This window comes from Suncus etruscus, chromosome 6 (assembly GCF_024139225.1).
Source record: "Suncus etruscus isolate mSunEtr1 chromosome 6, mSunEtr1.pri.cur, whole genome shotgun sequence".
NCBI classification, from domain to species: domain Eukaryota; kingdom Metazoa; phylum Chordata; class Mammalia; order Eulipotyphla; family Soricidae; genus Suncus; species Suncus etruscus.
The window spans coordinates 23,770,074-23,784,291 of NC_064853.1; the positions used below are offsets into that span (position 1 = coordinate 23,770,074).

Genomic DNA, 14,218 nt, shown 5'->3' on the forward strand with positions numbered 1-14,218 from the left:
GGGAGGGAAGGAGGGAAGGAATGAAGGAGGGAAAGAGGGAAGGAGGGAGTGAGGGAGGGAAGGAGGGAGGGAGGGAGGGAGGGAGGGAGGGAGGGAGGAAGGAAGGAAGGAGGGAAGGAGGGAAGGAAGGAAGGAAGGAAGGAAGGAAGGAAGGAAGGAAGGAAGGAAGGATGGAGGGAAGGAGGGAAGGAGGGAGGGAGGAAGGGAGGGAGGGAGGGAGGAAGGGAGGAAGGAAGGAAGGGAGGAAGGAAGGAAGGAAGGAAGGAAGGAAGGAAGGAAGGAAGGAAGGAAGGAAGGAAGGAAGGAAGGAAGGAAGGAAGGAAGGAAGGACTCGAGGCCCCCAGCAACCTCCCCACACCCCAAGATCTGTTCCATTCGTTAGAGGTTCTCTATGTCCATACCAAAAAGAACTTTTCACCCAGGGCCCAGCTTCAGGATATTGGATCAGCCACAGATAGATGGCTGTTGGGGCTGGAGCAATAACACAGTGGTAGGGCTTTGCACGCAGCCAACCCAGGACAGACCCAGGTTCAATCCCCGACATCCCATATGGTCCCCCGGGGCCTGCCAGGAGCAATTTCCGAGTGCAGAGCCATGAGTAACCCCTGAGCGCCACCAGGTGTGACCCAAAAACTAAAAACCAAAAACAACCCCCCCCCCAAAAAAAAACAAGACAGATACATGGAATTAACAAGGCAGGCTCACGAAGTTATACGAGACAGTTACACAGAGTTAATAAAGCAGGTTAACAAAGCAAGGCAGGTATATGGGTTAGCAGGCAGGAACACACGGTTAACAAGGCAGGTACACAGAAATGTGTATTTGAACTCAGGTCCCAGTGAGGCCCAAGAGGCCTGGCCCTGTTCTTTGTCTCATCACCAGCACCCCCAGACTGAGAGGAGGGATGGGAGTTGTCTTCCAAGAAGGAAAGGTGGGGTGGGGTTATGAGCTGCCTGGCCCTAGCCCCGGCCCCCTCTAGCCCACTCACCCAGGCTCCCATGGTGGTCTGCAAGGTCTTTGGGCGCTTAGAGATGAACAGGAAGGGCGGTTGCTTCCCTTGTTCATCTATTTTCTCAAAGGGAAACCATATGCCAGGCCCGGTTGTGACCTGTAGGGAAGGGAGTTGGTTGCAGGCAGAATGCTTGACTGGGCAGACCTCGACTGAGCAGCTGACCTCCCGGCCAGTTCCAAGCTACAGCCACTCACAGGACCGCATCCCACCAAGAGGAGGAGGTCCTGTGAGCACCCCAGACTCATGTGCCCACCCGCCCCACACCCCCTCAGCCTGGCCTGCTTCCCTTGGGCTCCTGAGCCCTTCACACCTAGCAGGGTCCAGAGAGGGCCTCACAGCAGGAGCCACAGAGACCTTGGGGCAGGGGAGGTGGGTTCCTGGACTGGCCCCTCTTCACCCCTGCAGCTAGAGCTGAACACCCCCTTCCTGACTCTGAACCCAGACTCCTTGTGGAATGTGGATAGAAACCTCCCTGAAAGGTGGGGAGATGGGACCCCTACCCACAGGCCTTCAGGACTATTGGTGTCCCCTTTACTCCTTCCTGACCTCAAAGCAGTTTCTCTCGTGGGAGTGAGGGACAGAGCCCCCTGTGGAGTCCTGATAAAAACTAGGGCCCACTCAGGCCACTGACCAGAGCCCTGCTTCCTATAAAGCACCTCTTTAGTCCCCTTATTCACTCCTGCCCTGCCTCAGTTTCCCTCAGTCCTTATCTCAGGGTGAGGGGCAAGCTGGAAGTCAGTCCCATTTCCAGGGGCTGGTTCAATGCTGGGGTCTCCTGCCTGTGACCTGTTTCTTCTTACACCATCTCCCAGGAGTGAGCCCCAAGAACAAGGGGCCCTCGGGTAGGATCCCAATGCTGATTTCTGCCTGGTAGCCCTATCCCCAGTCCATTCTCCTTCACCCCACAAGTCCTGAGAGAAAGGAAGACCACAAAATCACTGACCTGCTTTCTGGGGCATGTGCTGAGGATGGAGCAGGAAGTCCTGTCTTGAGGGGTCTTCGGGAAGCGGGGGGCTTTCAGGAAAACCCCTCGCTTCTTATTAGCTCGGGAATTCAGTTCCTCCACGAAGCTCCGCAAATTCATCAGTTCCCGGGGCTTCTTTTTCTGAGGATCAGAGAGGAAGCAGAGCTGAGAACCTTGGCCCCTTTGTGGTGTGGCCTGCCTACAGAGACCCACAGGGACTCCCAGAAAGACATCACTGTCCCAGGAACCCTCCTCACAGTCCCTGACTCACTCGAGAAGACCCCATATGTACCACCTCAACACCCTCCTTTGGGCTGGCCTGTCCTTCACTCCTCCATCCCTCATGGACATACACATGGGAGGGGACTGCAGCCAGGCAGGAACCTTTGGGGCAGGGCCCAAGGTTGGCCCAGGATGGACAGCAGTTGATAGCTGTGGGCATTGGGGTGGCAAGGCCCTGGGGAGGAGCCAGACTACTGGGCTAGGCTCAGGCTGTTCTCACTGATGCAAAACTGCTTCCCCTGAACCCAGCCCGACTTTCCCCTGGATTTTCATCATTTCCCTCTAGGAATATTTGAAACCCAGAAGCAGGACACACTAGGTCTTTGGTACCTGGCCCATGGGAGCAGAACAGACTGAGGCAAGAGTATCAAAATGAGCAGGTAAGGCAGAGCCCTTCACAACTGCTCACTGCTGAAGGGTAATGGGGATACCCAGACATCCACAAAACAGCAGAGATCTGGTTACCATGTCATGCACCAGGGTCAAAGTCCTGCTCTGCCTGGGTTGCTGAGTGCCCAGCCTCAGTTTCCCCTCCATAGGAGGTCACATCCCCTTCATTGTGCAGGGCAGTGGACAGGGCCAGGGATGTTGCAGGCACAGGTATTGGAAAGGGATGCCCCCACCAGGCACACACCTGCACAGAGAAGTGTCCGTAGGGCAGGGGCTTGCTGCGGTCCCCAGAGAAAATGTCATACATGTTGCGTTTGCCCGTGTACTGTGCCACATACGCATCGATGCCCGCTTTTAGGGAGTAGGTGCCTGGAGCCAGCCCGCTGCCCTGGGATACAGGCAGAAAGAACTGTCTCTGCAGGTCCCTCGCCCTCCCCCAACTTTCTCCACACCCAGTGTCAGGGTCTCACCCTCAGGATGGGCAGGGAGGGGGCAGGGCCAGGGGCTGCCTGGGCAAAGGGCTACCTGATGTCCCAAGGGGGGTGACTTGTTAGTTATTCTGCACATGAGGCCCTCGGAGTGAACCCGTTTGCAGCTGCCTTCTTCCAGTCTGGTGTAAGGGTTTCCTTTTACCCCATAATTGCCTGGGCCTGGGTAGTAATTCTGTGGGGAACAGGAGGGAACAGAAGGGAACAGAAAGGCCATAAGTCGGGCCGGAGAGATAGCATGGAGGTAAGGTGTTTGCCTTGCATGCAGAAGGTAGGTGGTTCAAATCCCGTCATCCCATATGGTCCCCTGAGCCTGCCAGGAGCAATTTCTGAGCATAGAACCAGGAGTAACCCCTGAGCGGCGCCAGGTGTGAACCCCCCCAAAAAAGGCCATAAATTACCCTCATATCTGAGAAAGAGCCCTTCTCCCCCCCCACACACACACACCAGGCCTGACTGGGGTAAGGTTAATGAAATTTTGGGGCTTGAATCTCCTGCTCAGACCAAGATCCAGAATATCCAGCCAGCCTATCCTATCTCATTTACCTTCTCCTGTGTCCCTCTGCCAGCATATTTCAGCTGGGGTTGGGAGACTGAAATTCAGCTGGGTTGCTGGTCCCCAGACCAGGCCATTCTGTCATCTCCTTCCCTAACCTTCCCCTACCACCTCACACTGGACAACATGTTTTGTTACCCCCAGAATCCCTCTTCCTCTGCAGACTGGCAGCCCTGCAGAGATCTTTCCATGTATCTTCCCGCATGAAACTGTCCTGCCCCAGCACTCATTTGGCCTGGGAAATACCCTCTCTGTCCCCTGTTGCTTTTGCACATGGGGGTTCCTAGTGCTCAGTGCCTGGGGTTGTGACCCTGAAGGTCTTCAGTCCTGGGTATAAACTGGGCCCGGATGCTTCCTATCTGGGTGCCCCCGAATACACCAAGTTATCCTGGTTCAATCTGAGCTCCAGGCAGGGGTCCCAGGACGGTGGGGAGGAAGAAGTGAAATAGCTTTTGGCCACGGTGGACAGTCAGGAGTCAGAGAGCCTGACTATTCGCCTCATAGCCACACGGGGTCACTGCTGCTTCACCGATGGCTCCGCCCTGCCCACCGTGGAGCATTAGCAAAGATGCTTGTTTTGGGGGGAAGCCCAGGCAAGAAGAATTTGTTCAACTGGGACCATGTGCAGGAAGGAGGGATCTTCACTTACAAGACTTTTTTGGCTGGGGGTGTGGGAGCTCTGCAACCATGCTCAGGGGGCCAGAAGCACTGGCATGATACTCAGCCTGGCTCTGTGGCTGGAGGGTTTCAACTGCAGGCCTGGCAGTGCTGAGGCCAACAGGAGGCACGTTCACTGGTGCCAGGGAGCCATGTGGTCCCCAAGATCCAATATAGGGCCTCCTACCTGCCAGGTATGGTCTCTAGCCTTTAAAGCAATCTTCTGGCTCCACTTACAAGACTTTGAGAGCTGAATTTTGAAGAACAGAAAGATCTCAAAGTGAGCCAGAAGATATGAAGAGGGAGAGGGGCTAGGAAATCTGCCAAAGAGTCACACGTGCTGGGGGAAGACCCCAAAATGGGGGTGTAGGGATGAAAGAGAGAAGAAGGAACAAAAACACGGACCCCAGTGGTCACGAAGAACAGGGCACTGGGTTTTTCTTGCTGCCACGGGTGTGACGGTTACTCCAAAGACTGAACCAGAGATGCTAACACAGATGTGTGGAAGGGGGTGGAGTGTGGGTCGGTGCATGCAGGACCTGGGTGGGCACTGCACTTGGTGAGGACCTTGCAGTGGCCAGCACAGCCCAGGTTCCCAGAGCCATCAGTGGGAGGGGGTGCAAGGAGAGGACTAGGAACCCAAGGGAAAGGTCCCACCCCACAGCCCAGTCTTCTCTGGGCCCTGACAGATTCCTGCAGCTTTGACCCTGGGCATGAGAAGGCAACACCTGCACACTTGGCATTTCCAGTTGTGCATATTGAGGACACCTGGAGGAACCGGAGACCAGAGGAGGCTCTGGGGCTTTCAGCCCAGGGCTAGCAAGCAGCAAACTGGACACTAGGAAAGCAAACTGCTCGGCCTGGTCTGCACTGACTCAGAGCATACCTGCAGCGCCACCTGCTGGACCAGACCAGCGGCTGCAGCAACCCAACCTGGAGGGGCTGAGCTCAAAGTACTGCAAGTGTAGATGGGGGTGCCAGGGTGCAAGATTGGGGACCCAGGGAGTGGGAAGCCATGGCCCAGCAGTATTCAGATGCCTCAGTTCTGGTGCTGGGGCAGATTTGTCCCCCAACTCCTCTGAACTTAGACCCACCCTAGCCCAGAGAACACCAGGTGAGACCAGTGCAGGGGCAAGTGAGGATATGGGGACACCTGGGACTCAAGTTCTTTTCTTGTTTTTTTTTTTTTTTTTTTTTTTTTTTTTTTTTGTCTTTGGGTCATACCGGCGGCTCTCAGGGGTTACTCTTGGCTCTATGCTCAGAAATCACTCCTAGCAGGCTCGGGGAACCATATGGGATGCCAGGAATTAAACCCAGGACCAGGGCCAGAGAGATAGCATGAAGGTAGGGCATTTGCCTTGCATGCAGGACAGTGGTACGAATCCTGGCATCCCATATGGTCCCCAAGCCTGCTAGGAGCGATTTCTGAGTGTAGAGCCAGGAGTAATCCCTGAGCGCTCCTGGGTGTGACCCCCCAAAACAACAACAACAACAACAACAACAACAACAACAACAAACCCAGGACCGTCCTGGGTTGGCTTTGTGCAAGGCAAATGCCCTAACGCTGTGTTATCAGCCTGGGACTCCATTTCTGGGACCCTGGATGGTGACTTCGCCTCTCCAAGTACCACTTGCTTCTACAGTCAGGGGAGAGGGCCAGAGACCAGGAATGGTCAGCTCCACACGCAGGTCAATATAGGGCGGCATGGAAGGGATTTCTCTGTGTCTATGTTCACCTTCCAGCCATCCCACTCCCTGCATCTCCCCCAGCCATGCATGTTCTACTCCCCTGAGCACAGCAATAAGCAGCAAGCAGTTTCCAGGCTTTATAGAAGATTTCACAGGGTGAGGGAGGTATGGAGTAGGAGCTCTCCGCTGCAGCCAGAGGTTCCATGCTTCTCCTCTCTGAACCTCTGTTACCACCTCGGGACTGTTTGTAATATTTAGAATATTTTGACAGGCACCAGTTCCTGCCAGGCATGGCCGGGACCTGGAATTCTGCAGCCACAGGCCAGAGCAGGTGTGTGTCCTGTCAGCTAAAGCAGGTCTCCTGGAAAAGGGAAAAGCCACCCAATATGGGGCTGGTGGAAACAAATTGAAACTTCCCAGGAAGTTTTTTCCCAGTTTGAGAGAGAAAGGGACCAGCCAGACAGGAGCAGTGTCCTGTCTCCTGCAGAAACAAGAGGTTCTGAGGACAGGAGAAAGAGAGTATCCAGAGCAGAATATGCCCGTGCAGAAGTGAGTTGCTCACCTGCCTTCTTTCCGTCCCTACTCAGCCTGGTTCTTTCCCATCCTGCTGTGCACATCATCACCCTTTGTGTACCCTAGAATGTAGGACCCCTCCGCCCCATGCAAACCCTCTCAACCTCAGCACTTGACCACTGACTTAACTTCCCCCCTCTGTCTTGCCACTCTGGCCTCCCACTCACTACACAATCCCACCATCACAGGCTTTAGTTTCTGCAGCTCTGCTGCCTGGCCATGCTCTCTCCCAGACACCTCAGATCCCCTAGGCTCGCTGCTAACAAGTTTTGTGAAAAGACACCTCCTCCTGGAGGGCTTCCCTGACCACCCTGCTGGTCACATTTCCAAGGCTGCCAGCCCTTCCCTGCTTCCTTGTGCACAACTATGCACCAAAGGCATGGGACTTATTTTTGCCACTCCTGACACCCAGAGCCAAGCCAGTGAAGTCACCTACGGGGTGTCCATCAGTAAAGGCTGGAGTCAATGATAGAGGACTTTGCTCAGCACCTAATCTATGCCGGGCTCTACTCATGAGCCAGTTCTGCCGCTGTCAGCAGTGGGAGCCTCATTCTGATGGGGTGGGGAGCTGGTGGAAGGGCAGATACAAGAAGGTACTGGGAAATGGAGGTGTGTGTGAGGAGAAACAGGCCAAGGGGAGAGACAAAGGGAAATATGCTGGGACTGGATAGATAAGAAAGCGGGTAGAGAGTTTGCTTTGCACGGGACTGACTAGGGTTTGATCCCCGACATCCCATATGATCCCCTGAGCATTGCCAGGAGTGGTTCTTGAATAAAGGCCTAGAAGTAAAGCTTGCAGATCATTGGATGTGGCCCAAAATAAAACAGAAGGAGGGGGAGAGGAAGAAGAGAGGGAGGAAGAGAGAGAGGAGGAGGGGGAGGAGAGGAAAGAGGAGAAGGTAGGGAGGAGAGAGGGAGGGAAAGGAGGAGGACGGGCAGTGGGGAGGGGAGGAAGAAGAGGAGGAGGCAGAATGCTCCACCTCCCATTCAGGGAGCACCTACCCCAATGAATTCTTGGAACCGAACTTCCCCAGCGCTGAGCAGCCCCCGCCTGCTGCTGGGCCTCAACTGCCTCTCCTGGAGGAAGTCTCTGAACTCGTAGGAGCCGGGCCCCAGCTTGTCTTTCTGCAGAGAGAGTGAGGGGAGAACCAGGCAGAGTGGGCAGGAGGGATGCGGGAGCCCTGGGGGGACATCGAGGGCCCACTGGGCTCACCTGCCGCTGCCGCTCCTTCGACGTCCCTCGGTACTGGAAGTGTGGCAACTGGGTGAGCCGCGCGGCCTCCTGCGCCCTGGCCCAGCCCGTGCCCACTTCCCTGCTCAGCTTCTTCTTGCTGAAGTCGGTCTCCTTGTAGCTGTACATGCCGGGGCCTAGGTGGGACTGTCAGGGCCAGCCTCAGGTCCAGTCAGGACCCCCCCCCCAGCCCATCCTGCTGCCACCCATCCAGCCATCCTGGCCAGGCCTCTCAGTGCCTTTCCATCTGCCACTCTGGGAGCCAGAGGACCCCAGAGCCAGGGAGGGCAGAGCGCAAAGTGCAGCCCCACTTCTCTGGCCATCGCCGAAGCTCAGGTGCAAGGTGGGACTTCTCAGAGAGGCGTGGTTTGTGGGGTTCTCAGAGAGAGCCCAGGGTGTGGGGGACCCCGGGCACACTCACCACCTCCTTTGAGTATCTGGGGGAGTAGGGGGCTTCTGTAAAGCAGCTGAACTTCTTGCAGTTGGGATAGACACCAGACACATCAAACCTGAGGAGGTAGGCGCTGGGGAGGTCTTGTCTGCCCTTCCTAGGCCCCTTATCTCACTGGGCTCTGTTCTTAGGGTGTACCTCATCACCTCAAGCACACACCCTGTTGTGTTTTTTTTTTTTTGCTTTTTTTTTTTAAATTTATTTATTTATTTATTTTGGACCACACTCAGCGGTGCTCAGGGGTTATTCCTGGCTCTGCACTCAGAAATCACTCCTGGCAGACCTGGGGGACCATATGGGATGCCAGGGTTCAAACCATGGTCCTTCTGCATGCAAGGCAAACGCCTTACCTCCATGCTATCTCCCAGCCCCACCAGGAGCAATTTCTGAAAGTAGAGCCAGGAGTAACCTCTGAGTGCTGCTGGGTGTGACCCAAAAACCAATATATATATATATATATATATATATATATATATATATATATATATATATATATATATATATATATATATTCATTTCCCACCTACAATAAACCAAGTTCCTCTCCTCAAGAGGCTGGTGGATATTTCTTTGAATTTTTATTTATTATTTATTTTGGTGTTTGGGGTGCTCAGGGTTTACTCCTAGCTCTGTGCTCAGAAATTGCTCCTGGCAAGCTCCAGGGACCATACAGAATGTCAGAAATCGAACCTGGGTCCATCCAAGGTCAGCCACATAAGAGGCAAACACCCTACTGCTATGCTATCACTCGGGCCCTGTGGCTACTTCTTTGTGAGTGCTCTACTCCCCTGACTTTACCAGTGACTTTTGTTTCTGTTTGTTTTTGTTTTCTGGGGCCACACCTGGTGGTGCTCAGGGATTTCTCTTAGCTCTGTACTCAGAAATCGCTCCTGACAGGCTTGGGGGACCATATGGGATTTTGGGAATCAAACCCAGGTCCGTCCTGTGTGCAAGGCAAACGCCCTACCGCTATGCTATCTCTCCGATCCCTCACCAGTGACTTCTACGTCCAGCAACTCTGACCTCACCAGTGACTTCCACATCGTGGGATCTGATTTCACCAGCATCATTTATATCAGGGGGCCCCTTGCAGTGACAACACCCTTCTCCCTGCTTTCTTTCCCCTCAGCTTTTAGCACTGAACATTTTTATTTCCTGTTTAGTATACATAAATACACATGCACACAAAATAATCATACGCATACTCACACCAACACAAGGTTAACTGATGCCCTATAGATTCCCAGATGCTAGAATCCAGCTTGGTGCACCCTGGCTGCTATGCATGTCTTAAGTGATATATGAGTGAGCTCAGCTAGGACAGGCGCCTGGGTGGAAATCCCATCAGTGGGATCCGTGCTGGGACTCACATGGGCAAGAAACACCCTTGCACGGAGCCACACTCCCTTGCAAACTCCTGTCCTTTCTGCTAGTTGCTAGATGAACCACCCCAGCTGCAGGTGGGCAAGCTCTGGCAGTGCCACGCTGCTGGGATGAGGGAGCAAGCCCAGCCTGCCACCTGTACTCCCCATCTTCCCTCCTGTCGTCCTTCCTCCGTCTCATCCGGCACCCTCCCTTGGGCCCCTACCCCGGGTTGAGGGTGTCTGGCACGACATCCCAGGATCTAGGGGGAACCCCTGTCCCACCTGTGGCTCTGCACCCCAAAGGGTGCCCCGGTAAAATTTTTGGTGGCCATGGCGCTGGTCCGTCCCCGCTCCCGCGTCCCGGTTGTGTGGGACACCTGCTAGGGGACTCCTCCTCCGCGCAGCCTGCCGGGCAGAGAGCCCAGGCTGCCAAGGCAACCCGGGCCTTGTGATTCACCCGAGCGTCGGTCTATACGCGCCCCCTGGCGACCAATTCAGTCCTCTGACCTCTGTCGGGGCCCCTGCCTGTTGGGGCACCTTGCAGGTTGGTTCCCTGAGCCTGTGGGTTGTGGCAGCTCTCAGGGGTTACTCTTAGCTCTGCACTCAGAAATCGCTCCTGACAGGCTTGGGGGACCATATGGGATGTCGGGAATCGAACCCAGGTTCGTCCCAGGTCGGCTGTATGCAAGGCAAATGCCTTACTGCTATGCTATCTCTCTGGCCCCTCACCAGTGACTTCTACGTCCAGCGACTCTGACCTCACCAGGTCAGAGGCTTGGGAGAAAATTCACTTCTGGCTTCTTGCCTTTGCCCCAGCGCCCTGCTTGGGACTCAGGACAGGGTCCCTCAACCTTACCTGATGCAGGGGACAAGTGGCCCTTTCTTCTCCGCTGCCAGGAGGGAAGGAGAAAGTAAAGGGTGGCTAGGACAGCCAGCACAGGGTCAGGATACAGAAAGGCAGAGAGGGCTTCTGGAAGGGGATTCGACCTCACTGTCCCCCAGTACTCCATTCTGCCCCATTCAACAGTCAGAGTAGAGAAGTAATGGCCAACGTGAGCCACAGCCTCCAACTTACTGGTCCTTTCTTCCATACACAACTTTAGCATAAAGGGAGCTTCTCCTCCAGGAAGCCTTCCTTGACCTACTTGTACCCACAAGCTGGGCTAGAATGCCAAACTTCACCCTAAAGTATGTGTTGATCAGTAGGTAAAGAAAGGAGTTGAGGGAGCTGGAGAGATAGCATGGAGGTAGGGCATTTGTCTTGCATGCAGAAGGACGGTGGTTCGAATCCAGGCATTCCATATGGTACCCTGAGGAAAGAGAGCCAGCTAAGCCTAGTTGGGCCTGGTTGAGCACAGAGCCAGGAGTAACCCCTGAATGCTGCTGGGTGTGACCTAAAAATATAAACAAAAAATAAAAAAGAAAGAAAGGGGGCGGAGAGATAGCACAGAGGTAGTGAGTTTGCCTTGCATGAAGAAGGACATGGTTCGAATCCTGGCATCCCATATGGTTCCCCAAGCCTTTCAGGAGCGATTTCTGAGCATAGAGCCAGGAGTAACCCCTGAGCGCAGCCAGGTGTGAACCAAAACAAAAAACAAAAATGAAAAAGTAAGAAAGGAGTTGAGGGGCCTCAGCTATAGTACAGCCTATAGGGAACTTGCCTTGCATGTGGCCAAACCTGGGTTCTATCCTCAGCATCCATTATGGTCTCCCACACTACCAGGAGTGATGTCTGAGCACAGAGATAGGAGCAATCCCTGAGCATGGCCAGCTATGGCCCAAATACAAAAACAAAAATGGAGTTGAGGGGCCAGAGAGATAGTGAAGGGGATAAGGTGCTTGCCTTGTGTGTGACCAACCTGGACTCAATCCTTGGAATCCCATATGGTCTACTGAGGAGTAATTCATGAGCACAGAGCCAGGAGTAACCCCTGAGCTAGGGTCTGGGAAAGAGTGAGAAAGAGAAGGAAAGAAAGAAAAAGAAGAAGAAAGAGAGAGAGAGAAAGAGAAAGAGAGAGAAAGAGAAGAGGGGCCAGAGTGATAGCACAGTGGTAGAGCATTTGCCTTGCACTCGGCTGATGGAGGAACCTGGGTTTAATTCCCAGCATCTCATATGGTTCCCCAGCCTGCCAAGACAGATTTCTGAGCGCAGAGCCAGGAGGAACCCCTGAGCACTGCCGGGTGTGGCCCAAAACCAAAAAGGAAAAGAAAAAGAAAGGAGTTAAGACTATGTGGCCCAACCAGGCTTAGCTGGCTCTCTTTCCTCCTCCACCCTGATTCTGCCCCTTCAGCACCCCACGGTCATGCTCTGGATGACCCATTGAGGCCTCAGGTAAGGTGAGACAGAGAACCGCACTCTAGATAACACAGAGACACAGAACTTGCTGTAGCATAGGAGTCTTCCTTTTAGGAAATGGAGAGCGCCAGTGGGTTCCTGGCAGCCAAGGCCCTTCTGACGCCCCATGTCCCCTCTGCTATTTGAACGGGAAGTGTGCGCCTCTGGCCAAAGTTCACTGTGGGGAGTGCTGGCCACCAGGCAGGCAGAGCAGGCCAGGTGAGTCAGCTATGCAGCAGGCTGCAGGCCCCATCCATCAAAGCTTTCCTATCCAGCCACCAGGGCAGAGCAACTCATGCAGCAATTCATTCCAACTTATCCTGGGCACCCTCTGCTGAATTCAGAAGGGGAAATGAAGGCTCTGCATAGAGCCAGGAGGGTACTTTGTCCTGGTCACAGCTAGTGGAGTGTAGGGTCTGACAGAGGCAACAAGACTTGCTTCCTTCCTGGTTGCAAGCAGTGAGCCCCATGCCAACATGCTAACCCTCCTATGTTATGTGCAGTCAAGTGAGACTTCTCAGCCAGGTTTCAGGGAGGCTGCAGCCACTTGCCTTTAGTCCTCATCAGCCAAGTCTTCCTGTAAGAGACTGCTTAATTACACACACACAAACAAACAACTGTAGCGGAAACCTCATGCCTCAATCCCAGGGTATTGAGGAGATATGGGTCTGGAGGCAAATGCTGACACACAGAAAATAATCCACACAGGGTTAAGTAGATAAATCAAGTTCAGAAACTTCCACTTTTAAGGAAATCTTCTGCTCCTATCACTAAGACCAGCAAGGAGAAAGTTCAGTCATGGAAAATTGAAACTGCAAGTGATTTTGAGTGTATGTGTGTGTGTGTGTATGTGTGTGTGTGTGTGTGTGTGTGTGTGTGTGTGTTGGGGGGCACACTCGGTGGTGCTAAGGTTTTACTCCTGGCTCTATGCTCAGAAATCTCTCCTGACAGGCTCTGGGAATCATATGAGATGCCGGAGATTGAACCCAGGTTGGTCCTGGGTGGATCATGTGCAAGGCAAACACCCTACCACTGTGCTATCACTCTGATCCCCACAAGTGATTTTTTCCCTCTGAGACCTGGGATCTTTATTGGGACGTGCAAGACCTCACCTTGGTGTGGAGAACAGGTAGGATAAGAGACCAATCCAAAGGATGCTTCCATCCAGAGGTGCATCTATCCAATCATTGCTGTGTACCAACAAAAAGAGATGTACTGAATAGGGTGAAGATCTGTTATACCAACAAACAAGGACAAACATCTGTCCTTCACCCCAACACTTCCTTACCTATTTAGAGTCAGTTCAGCAGTCAAGCTTACCCAATCTGATGGCCTGTTTGTTTTTTTCTTTCTCTCTCTTTCTTTCTTTCTTTCTTTCTTTCTTTCTTTCTTTCTTTCTTTCTTTCTTTCTTTCTTTCTTTCTTTCTTTCTTTCTTTCTTTCTTTCTTTCTTTCTTTCTTTCTTTCTTTCTTTCTTTCTTTCTTTCTTTCTTTCTTTCTTCCTTCCTTCCTTTCTTTCCTTTATTTCTTTCTTTCCTTCCTTCCTTCCTTCTTCCCTCCCTCCCTCCCTCCCTCCCTCCCTCTCTCTCTCTCTCTCTCTTCCTTCCTTCCTTCCTTCCTTCCTTCCTTCCTTCCTTCCTTCCTTCCTTCCTTCCTTCCTTCCTTCCTTCCTTCCTTCCTTCCTTCCTTCCTTTCTTTCTTTTCTTTTCTTTCTTTCTTTCGTCTTTGGGTCACACCCGGCAGCACTCAGGGGTTACTCCTGGCTCTACGCTCAGAAACTGCTTCTGGCAGGCTCAGGGGACCATGTGGGATGCCGGGATTTGAACCACTGACCTTCTGCATGAAAGGCAAACGCCTTACCTCCATGCTATCTCTCTGGCCCCGTTTGCTTGTTTTTATTATTGTTTTTGAACCATACCCAGTGATACTCAGGTGTTACTCCTGGCTCTCAAGGTGCTTAGGAACCATAAGGAAGAAATGTTGGAGACCAAACCCAAGTCAGCTACATGCAAGGGCCTTATGCATTGTAACATGTCTCAGGCCCCATGATGGCCATTATTTAAAAGAAAAAAAGAAGAACAGAAAATAGCAAGTGTTAGCAAGGATGTGGAAAATCTGGAATCTTTGGGTATTGTTGGTTGGAAAGTAAAATAGTGTGGCTCCTGGGGAATCAGTATAAGATTCTTTCCAAAATTCAGCATAAATTCACTATATAAAAAAATTTCCT

At 53.0% G+C, this 14,218-nt stretch overlaps 1 protein-coding gene across 1 annotated transcript in view; it reads right to left on the minus strand.

Annotated features, from left to right (window-relative positions):
• The window catches only part of LEXM (lymphocyte expansion molecule), a 10,504-nt gene extending 515 nt beyond the window's left edge, over positions 1 to 9,989 (minus strand). Inside the window, exons 1-8 of the mRNA XM_049774948.1 lie at positions 9,940 to 9,989; positions 8,264 to 8,351; positions 7,825 to 7,989; positions 7,614 to 7,736; positions 3,174 to 3,311; positions 2,893 to 3,036; positions 1,956 to 2,117; positions 989 to 1,108 (exon numbers count right to left, since the gene is read on the minus strand). Coding sequence (XP_049630905.1) covers positions 989 to 1,108; positions 1,956 to 2,117; positions 2,893 to 3,036; positions 3,174 to 3,311; positions 7,614 to 7,736; positions 7,825 to 7,989; positions 8,264 to 8,351; positions 9,940 to 9,989 — 990 coding nt within the window. The remainder of the gene's footprint in view (positions 1 to 988; positions 1,109 to 1,955; positions 2,118 to 2,892; positions 3,037 to 3,173; positions 3,312 to 7,613; positions 7,737 to 7,824; positions 7,990 to 8,263; positions 8,352 to 9,939) is intronic.
• Between the last annotated feature and the right edge of the window lie 4,229 nt (positions 9,990 to 14,218).